Consider the following 10411-nt stretch of genomic DNA (forward strand, 5'->3'; position numbering starts at 1 on the left):
GGGAATAGGAACACTTGACTCTTCTAGCCAAAAGGGCAATGTCTATCAGCAATACTACTTCTTTGAATATCCTATGTGAATGGAATACACTTTTTGTTGTTTTATTTGGGAACAGTCTCAATATGTAGCCTAGAGTAGCTTCAAACACGTAATCCTCCTGCCTCACACGCTGAAATGCTGGCTTTTAAGTATGCCACTGCACCCAGCTGGGAAGATGATCTTTGTGTAGACATCTCAGGAAACAAAAGCACAAACCAACATACAGAACTATGATAAACTGAAAGTCTGCACAGCAAAGGGGTCAGCAGAGTGAAGGAGAGAGCTTACAGACTGGAGAAAAGCTAGCCTAACAGAGAACTCATCTCTAGAATACATAAAGAACTCAGAAAACAATAAGCAAACAAACACAAGAATAAGTAAGCCAAGTAACAAACAAACTAATAATATGACAGATACTTTCCAAAAGGGCAAGTACAAACTACTAAGGACATAAAAATGCTCAGCATCTTTAGCCATCAGGAAAGTGGATACGAAAAGTACATTGTGAGCTGGGCATGGTGGCACAAACCTATAAGCCCAGCACTTGGGAGGTGAAGGCAGGAAGATCAGGAGTTCAAGGCCAGCCTCAGCCAAATAGCAGGTTTGAGGCCAGCCTGGCTACATGAGATTCTGTCTCAAACAACAACATCACCCAAACAACAACAAACCAGGGGATGGAAAGATGGCTCAGCAGTTAAGAGCATTTGCTGCTCTCACAGAAGACCTGGGTTTAGTTACCAGCAAACTGAATGGTAACTAACAACTGTCCATACCCCCAGTTCTAGGGGGTCCAATACCCCCTTTGGCCTCTGAAGGCAGCAGGTATACATATGGTACCCAAGCATTCATGCAGCCAAAGCACTCACACACATAAAGAATAAATTTTTATAAACAAAACAAAAACTCCAAAAAAAAAGAAAAACCAAATTAAAATCTAAAAATTATATGGAGATTCTACCTCACCCTAGTTTAAACGACTATATTCAGTAATTACAACAATAAAAAACGTTAGCTAGGACCATAAGTCCCACCTACACCACTTCTAGTCTCATACCCAAAGGTAATAAAGTCAACATATATCAACACTACCTGCACATCCACTTAAAAAAATTATTTATTTTTATTTTCGTGTGCATTGGTGTTTTGCCTGCATGTACATTTGCATGAGGACACCAGATCCCCTGGAACTAGAGTTACACACAATTGTGAGCTGTCATGTGGGTATTGGAAAATGAACCCAGACCCTCTGGAAGAGCAGCCAGTGCTCTTAACCACTGAGCCATTTCTCCAGCCCCCTGTACATCCACTTTTAGTGTGGCACTATTCACAACAGCCAACCTATGGAATCAGCCTAGGTGCCTATCAATAGATGAATGGTAAATATACTACCCATATAAGAGAGTTTCATCTAGCCATACAGAATGAATCATGTTATATTCAGGAAAATGAATGGAACTAGAGGACACATATGGTTGTATTCCATATGTGTATTCCCCAAAATATTGTGCACCCTAATAAACTTATCTGGGGTCAGAGACAGACAGCCACTAGACACAAAGGCTAGAAAATGGTGGCACTCACACCTTTAATCCTAGCACTCCAGAGGTAGAAATCCCTCTGGATCTCTGTGAGCTCAAGGCCACATTGGAAATGGCCAGGCATGGTGACTCACACCTTTAATCCCAGAAAGCAAGCCTTTAATCCCAGGGAGTGGTGGTAGAAAGCAGAAAGATATATAAGGGGTGAGGACCAGAAACTAGCAGCATTTGGCTGGTTAAGCATTTGGCTGGTTAAGCATTCAGGCTTTTGAGCAGCAGTTCAGCTGAGACCCATTCTGGATGAGGACTCAGAGGCCTCCAGTCTGAGGAAACAAGACCAGCTGAGGATCCGGCGAGGTGAGATAGCTGTAGCCTGTTCTGGTTCTCTGACCATCCAGCATTTCACCCCAATACCTGGCCCGGATTTGTTTTTATTAATAAGAACTTTTAAGATTCATGCTACAGACACATATAAAAGGTCAAGCATTATACAGATATTTTGTATGTGAAGCTGGAATTGAGAAGAGAAAAAAAGGATAATCTCAAAGTAGATGGATTACTAGAAGGGGCAAGGGAGTGAGGGAGGTAAGAGGGTGTAGATATGACCAACACTCAACATACGGATACATGGAAACATCTCAGAGAAATACATTAATATGTATACTGTGCATTAATAAGTATATATTTTTTAAAACGTATACTTGGAAGACTGAGCAGGAAGACTAAAAGTTCAAAGCCAGCCTGGGCAACTTAGTGAGACTGTCTCAAAATAAAAGGTAAAAACAAGGCTGGGGATATAGCTTAGTAGATGAGTGTTTGCCTAGCATTTACAAGGACCTAGGTTCAATCCACAGGATACTTGAGCAAAAGATAGGCCCAATTCCAAATCTATTTTTCTGACCATCAAGGTAATAGTAGGAACTTATGTATCCATATGAAAGCCACTTGTGGCTTACCAGTTTAGGATTGAGTATAGAGTTTATTTTACCACTTCTCATAAAAAGGAAACATGGTGCCAGGCAGTAGAGAGTCCAAAGTTTTAGGCTCTCAGATCGGATTTTACTGAGAATTTCCAGTAACATTCATATTATGGAAGTAGCAACAAATAAGACAAAAAAGCATAAAGGTAAAATAAATTTTACCCCAAAGGGCTTTTTTATGTTAGCTTTAGAGACCAATCACCTTCTAGATGTTTTTTAAAAAAAAAAAAAAAAGTTCGGGCCCGCCCGGACGGGGGCTGGAGGCGGGGGTCCCGTGCCGTTCTGGGCGGGCGCCGGGCTGCCCGTGGGGGGCGGGGAGCGCGGCTGGGAGCCGCGGAGGCCGGGCGGGCGAGCCGTGCTGCCGGCCGCTGGAGTGAGCACGGAACTGGCGTGCGGAGGGAGCCTCGGCCGGCCGCGCCGTCCCGGGGAACGTCCGCTAGCCGACGGCGGCGTCTCAGTCCGGTCTCCGAGGATGCTCCACGCTGAAGCCCGTAGCCGGACTTGGGGAAAAACTTTGCAGGCATACCCAGCTCCCACCAAACCCGGCCAGATGAAAAGTTGTGTTTCCGTTAGGTATAAAAAAAAAAAAAAAAAAAAAAAAAGTTATGGAGAGCAATATTTATACAATCTATACTTAAGCTTCATTGAATTACCTCTAAGTAATTAAAACCTCAATATAGAAAACTATTTACTTTAAATGAATCTTGCCTTTATCAACAAACATTAATTTACCAGTGGAGTTGTTTTTAGGAAACTGCCCTTATTGTTTGTTCCATAAACAATAATATAATTGTCTTTTCTTTTCTTTCTTTTTTTTTTTTTTTTGGTTTTTCAAGACAGGCTGTATAGCCCTCACTGTTTTTTATAGACCAGGCTGGCCTCAAATTCAGACACTGACCTGCCTCTGCTTCTCCAGTGCTGGGATTAAAGGTATGAGCCAACATACCTGGCAAAACTGATTTTCATACAGATGATTTCATACATGATTGTACAACTGAGCTGGTTTAATCATGTGGGCTATTACTGTACTTGAAAACCAAAATCATATTTTTCCAGTCAACAAATAATCTGCTATATGAATACTGACCGCCAAAGCAATCCATATGTGCAGTTGTGTGTGCTCCTGCTTCAGAATACTGATAACTTCATCTCCCTCCGGTAACTGATCGAAGTCAAGTTCAATGACCTAAAACACAAAATAAATGTTTCATCTCCCTTTTTAAATTCACAATTTTTCTTTTCTATGTTTTCTGAATGCTCATCAATATGTATATACAAAGGGTGTGTACTCACTTTGAATGGGGTGAACTATACATGTTCATATTTGGGGAACACATGGCAAATACGTTGTAGTCTGATTTGGTCAAAGCATAAAGAAGCAGACAAATACTGTTAGCTGTCTTCACATCACTAAAACTATAAAATTCCCAATGACTTGTTTACTCAAAAACAAAATGAAACTTTGTATAACCTATAATCCAATAAAGTGCTGATGCCATAGGTCTGAGATCTTGAGAAACACGACCCCAGGGGCCAGGCAAAGTTGAATGCTAACGTAAACATAAATCATGGAGGCAGCATTTCGTGTCACATACATGCCTGAAATACGGACACCAAAAATAAGAAGAAAAGTGTTCTGGAATATACCCAAGACTATCGGATTTTAGAAATAAATTCTACCTCGATCAAAAATTAACGTGAGAAATATCCAGTAAGACTGAAGCAAAGCTGGAGCTTTTTCAGACAAACCGCTCATCACCCATGGAGGAGAGTGGGTCATTGCCACCCAGCACACCAGAGCGGCTAAATCTCGGGCCCCTTATCTCCGTGAGGGAGCTGTGTAAGAGTGTGCCTTGACAGCCTCTTCTTCGAAGGCACTAAGAGCGACCTCTGAGATCCCCAGGGAGGTTAAAAAAAAAAAAAAAAAAAAAAAAAAAGGACTGCGAGTTTGAGCAGCAGGTAGACCCGGGGGTGGGGGTGGGGAGGGTCATCGAGCGCCCTCTGCAATCTGTGAGGTTTACCCGGCGCTCACACCCCTGCGCCCCGGAATTAGGAAGACAGCCGAGCCGAGGACTGTCAACAAGGAGAGGCTGCAGGCGAACTTTCCCGAAGTCCTTGCAGCTAGAAAGGCGAGCAGGTGAGCGGAGCCTCGGTCGGGGAGCTGGACCGCGGCTCTCCGCTCAGAAACCAAGGGGAGCAAAGTCGGCGCTGGGATCGTCCAAGTTCACAGCCCTCCCCCGCTCCACACTCGGCACCCACCTCGTCAGTATCCCGGAGGGGAATCTCGATGGAGCCCCGAGACATGGCGAGCTCGGAAAGCGGGCACTCCTCACCCCGCCGCTCGGCAGCTCGCTGTCCTGGCTTCTAGCCGTGTAGAGGTTACCACACCGCACACCCCGCCGAGCTGCCTGAGCTCCGGCTTCTCTCTCCTGGTCGGCCGCTGAAACAACGAGCCTCCGCCTGCGACAAGCCACTTCCGGAGGCCCCGCCCCCTAGCCCGGAAGCACTATCAAGAGGGCGTGTCCCACGCGAGCTCCGCCCTGTGGCTCAGGCGCGTCCGTCTCTGGATAGACTGATCTTTCCGAGGTTGTCGGTGTGCCGGCCGCAGGTGACCCGAACGCCTTCGGGAGCCCGGCGTCTGCCCCTAAGTTGTCCGAACCGAGTTCAGCACAGGCCCGCGCCGAGGGGAGAAAAAGCGTGTAAGGCGAAAGCACGCCCCCGGTGGGGAGGGGCCTCTGATGACGAACACTATGGGGGGGCCCTCGCCCGGGCCCTCTAAGTTTCTTGGGGCCAACTCAGTCATTTATCAGTGCCGCAGTCGTTTAGTCTTTCTGCATCCTGTTTGTGCAAGTCACACTGGTGATATCTTTGTGACTAGTTTAAATAGACATGCGCAGTGAATTCTGAAATTATGGTGGTACTGCACAAATTTTTATTTTTATTTGTTGCGTGTATTTGTATATGGGGACACACAACCCATGGTGTGGCGAATGGAGGTCAGGGGACACCTTGTGGGAGTCAGTTTTCTCCTCCTACTCACTCTGTAGGTCCTGGGGATCGAACTCAGGTCGTCAGGTTTGGCGCCAGGTGGTTTTACCTGCTGAACCATCTTGCCGGCCCTATTTTATTTTTTGAGACAGGGTCTCACTACCCCAGGCTGACCTGAAACTCCTGACCCTTCAGCCTTCTGATTGCTGCGCTTATGGACATGAGCTTGGGCACCTGGCTTTTATATATTTCTTCATGTACTTATATTTCTTTGGAAGCACAGTTAAAAGGCACCGCTAGATTTTATTTAAATAAAATCAGAAGAATTTGGTTAAACCTAAATAATAGAACTATAGAACTTGAATGAAAATATTTTAGCTAATGATTTCATTATAGAAGAGTATTAAATTAGTTTTCTGTGTTTGGGGTAAAAAAGTAAATAAGGGAAGAATCTCAAATAAATAAGCAAGTTAAAAGTGCCAGTTTAGCTGGGCATGGTGGTGAACGCCTTTACTCCAGCTCTCAGGAGGCAGAGGCAGGTGGATTCTGTGAGTTTGAGGACACCCTGCTCTATATATCGAGTTCCAGCCTTGTCTGGGGCTACATAAATAGAGAGACCCTGTCTCAAAACAAAGAAAGAAACAAACAGCCACCCCCTCCCACCTGCAAGTGTTTTCAGAGGTGTCCCTGCTCGTCCTGCCCATTTCTTCTGCTGAGCCAAAGCCACTATTACCCTTTGTCATCTTTCTGACTCTTCATCTACTTTGCTTCCAAGCTCCAACCCAGTTTCACCCATATTATACAATTTGGTTTAAAAAAATACCAATTCCTTTATGATTTTTCCTCTCAACTCCCTTAAAACCCCTGAGGAGAAACTGTATTAAATTTATGTTTTGACTTAATGGTTGTGTAACTATTTAAATGTTTAGATCAGTGCTTGCCAATATAAGTATAATGCTAACTACATATGTAATTTTTAAAACTTTTTTTTAGGCCAGGTCTTGCTATGTAACCTTGAATAGCCTGTAGCTCACTAAGTAGATCAGGTTGGTCTCGAACTCACAGAGATCCATCTAGCTCTGACTTCCCAATGCTAAGATTAAAGGTGTGTGCCATCATGCCCATCATAACTTAAAACATTTTAGCTGCCATATTAAAACATAAAAGCCAGATGAAATTAAATGTAGTAATACATTTTATTTAAACTCAGTAAATCCAGAATTCAACTAATCGTCAATATTAAAGTTGAGTTATAAGTTACATTTTTCCTATTAGTTCTTAGAAATCCAGCATGTATTTTAAACATATATACTTAACTTAGTTGTTTAACTTTATTTGGGTCAATATTTATATTTCCTAACATTTATATTTGGAAAAGAAGTCATATACCTCATTTTTCCATAATTTCAATGAATTAAAACTAAAATTCAACCCTCCACTTGGATTAGCCATATTTCAAGTGTCCTCATATGCAGTTAATAAATACTGTTTTGGGCACTACAGTAAATTCTGTTCATTACATGACACATCACAAAAATACACACCACGGTGGGTGGTAGATGGTAGCTGTTATCCTACATGTCCCAAAGCCTCCAGGATATGAAAGTCCCTGTTAGCTGTTTGGTCTTTCTTTACTGGTAACCAAGGATGTCCTAATTGATAATGTAGAGCTCAATGGTTGGCCAAGAGGGGAACTTGATTTAGACTGGGATTTGGAAGAAGTGATAATTAGTGGGAAAATTAGTATGATTTGGGTGGGTGTGTACTAGAAAGAAGAGCTTCATAAATCCAGAAGAAAGCCATGAGATTGCAAAATAATATGTGAGTGGAGAGTAGGTGAAGCCATGTAGAGCAAAGGCTATGGCATCAGTCCGTGCTGATGTCCCACAGCAGGAAATGCAACATACTTCATGCTCTGAAATAAACCATATAGGACAATGTCTAATGGTGGGCAGAAGACCACCTGCCACAGTCCTGAGAAGTGCGACCTAAGGTACAACTCCTGACATAATGCAGCCAGCCTTTTGTCTTTCCCTGACTGTGGCAGACACTGATAGGATCAGAGATTTTAAAGCTGTAGGTCCAGTTTCAGAGTGATTTCAAAGAGTATTTCAGTTAGCTTGATTTCGCAATGTCTAGTCACAAAATGCTGAGCTCCACTGGATGTGGTGTCACATGCCTTCAATCCTGACGCCCAGGAAGCAGAGAGGTGGATCTCTGTGAGTCGGCAGCTAGCCTGGTCTACATAGAGAGTTCTAGATCAGCCAGGGCTAAATATTGAGAACTCAACTAAATCAAAACCAAACAAATAATGACAGCAACAAAAATTCTGAGCTTCATGTTGGGCCTCTGTGCCCCAGGTCAGGGTGAAGCATGAACATGCTTAGTAACTGAGGATGTGAAGTAAACATTCAGAACAGATTGGGAGGGCTGCTCTCTGGTGTCGACATTGTGGTCGGTGGCTGTGTTAAACACAATGAGCCAACCTGGAAAACAAGCTACTTTAGATGTTGGCACAATAGCTAAATATTAAAAGCTGTAAGGAATATTTCATTTTAACAAAGAATATTTTAGTTCTTCAATTAGATATCTTTTAAGTATTAGTACACAAAAGGAAATATTTTGAGCAGTTTGTATACGTTGTTAAAAAGGTTTGAGAAGCTGTAAATAGTTTGATATGGCTTAAGTAATAAATAATAAGGTACTTCAGGCTGGGGTATAGAAATTTATTTTCTCACAGCTCTGAGAGGCTGAGAGTTAAAGACCAAGATGTTGTTGGGGCTGGTTATTTTTCCCCTGAGGTGTCTTTTCTTGGCCTGTGTGTGCATGTTTTCTCCCTGTGTGTTCATACAGTCATTCCCTCTGTGGGTCAAAGTTCTTCCTGCAACTGCCTATTAGGACATCACTCAAGGTGGACTAGAAATCACCTTAATGACCTTATTTTAATATAATTACATTGTCAATGATTCTATCTCTAAATGTATTCTACATATTGGAACTTAAGACTTTAACATGGGAATTTTGTTTCAGCAGATTACAATAACCAGATTTTTTTTCCTGTAAGGAGTCTTTCTCTGTTCTACCAGCCACCTCCCAGCTCTCAAATAATGACACAGAGATTTATTAATTATGAAAGCTTGGCCTTAACTTAGTTTTGTATGAAGTCTAAAATGGTCTTAAAATATTGGGGTAAATACTGAAAGATCAGAGAGACAAAGGAACAAGCCACTAGAGAATCTTCTCACCACTACCGAATCCTCAGGCCGAATGGAAGGTGAGATCCTATCTCCACAAATCCTTAGACTGCAAGTCTCTTTCTGAGTCCTCAGCTGAAAGGGCTTTAGTTCCTGTCTCTTCACGCCTTATATGCCTTTCTCTGCCCAGCTTTATCACTTCCTTCCTAGTGCTGGGATTAGTGGCATGTGTGCTTCTCAAACACTGCTAGCAAAGGCCTGAGATCCCAAGTGCTGGGATTAAAGGTGTGTGCCACCACTGCCTGGCTCTGTTTCTCTCCTAGACTGAATCAATCTCATGTAGTCCAGGATGGCTTTGAACTCACAGAGATCCAGGTAGATCTCTGCCTCCCCTAGGATTAAAGGTGTTTGCCACTACTGCCTGCTCTCTATGTTTAATCTAGTGGCTGGCTCTGTCTTCTGATCCTCAGACAAGCTTTATTTGATACACAATATATCAACACATTTCCCCTTTTTTGTCTAAAATAATAAAAGAAGGTTATAACTAATATAAGAAAAACTATATATAATAAGTACAATAAGTATATACAATATATTGTCAAGAATTACATTAACAATGTCCAGGCATTAACTTTTGACAGATTCAGAGAAAATACACCATTATTTATCATATTTTGGTGAGTCCAAACTGATGTACCTAATTCACTTTCTATCCTAACTTGTATTACCAACCAAAAACTATATTTTGATGTGTTCCAAACTTATACACTTTACACCTCTTTAGTGAGTTTCTTTTCTAAATTTGTTAACAAGGAAAACTATAACTATAACTGCCTAGTCTTCAACTCCCTCAGAGACCCAAGAAGGAAATAATGTTACCTAAGTAAACAGAAAGTGCAAACAAGCAACTTCCAAAAAATGTGAGAAATGTCAGAAACAGCTGGCTGCCTGGACAGACACTCAAGTTTCCTCTGCAATGTTGGGGCATCCATCTTCGGCCTACAGGCCTAGCATATCTGACAGATTTATCTGTGAAGCCAGATATTCTAAAGGACCTTTCTACCTTGTCTTGGCAAGGTTTGGCAGTCCTTTGTTTTGTATCCTGCTTGTCTCTTTGTATATCATACTGTCAGCAGTTGAGGCAAGGGCATTTCCTTGCTCAGTGGCTAACTTTTGTCACAAAGAAAATAAACTCCATATGGAGTTTCTTTGATGCCCATCATCTTCTCTGAAGTAGATTGGTGCTGCCAGGAGTGGACATGTCTCATAGTCATTAAAAAAAAAAAGAATCTATGTTATTAAAACATCTTAAATGCCATATTCTGTAGATCTCTGAAGTGTTTGAAGATGACCTGTCATCTAAAATATATCTGTTTGACCTTGAAAACATACCTAACCTGACTACAAGTTTAATTGTAATAGGTGATTAACTACTAACCTACATTTCCTTATATCCTAATTAGTTGGTAATAATAACTTTCAAGGACTAGAAATTTGCATTACATTGTTAAATGAACTGTATAGGTACAATACCTTGAACAAGATTAGAAGTGTATGTACAGTATATTCCAACAACAATAATCTCAACTTTGAATCAATATACACAATTTGTACACAATATACAAAAATTAAATCCAATGTAAAAGTATTTAAAACTAGTAGTTGCTTTTTA

The 10411-nt window shown here is 41.8% G+C and overlaps 1 protein-coding gene across 1 annotated transcript in view; it reads right to left on the reverse strand.

Moving 5' to 3' along the window:
* The window catches only part of Ctr9 (CTR9 homolog, Paf1/RNA polymerase II complex component), a 28001-nt gene extending 22963 nt beyond the window's left edge, over positions 1-5038 (reverse strand). Inside the window, exons 1-2 of the mRNA XM_059268828.1 lie at positions 4817-5038; positions 3645-3743 (exon numbers count right to left, since the gene is read on the reverse strand). Of these exons, the coding sequence (XP_059124811.1) occupies positions 3645-3743; positions 4817-4861 (144 nt within the window). The 5' untranslated portion in view covers positions 4862-5038. The remainder of the gene's footprint in view (positions 1-3644; positions 3744-4816) is intronic.
* Positions 5039-10411: the final 5373 nt, after the last annotated feature.

The sequence above is a fragment of the Peromyscus eremicus genome, chromosome 1, assembly GCF_949786415.1.
Source record: "Peromyscus eremicus chromosome 1, PerEre_H2_v1, whole genome shotgun sequence".
Classification (NCBI taxonomy): Eukaryota; Metazoa; Chordata; class Mammalia; order Rodentia; family Cricetidae; genus Peromyscus; species Peromyscus eremicus.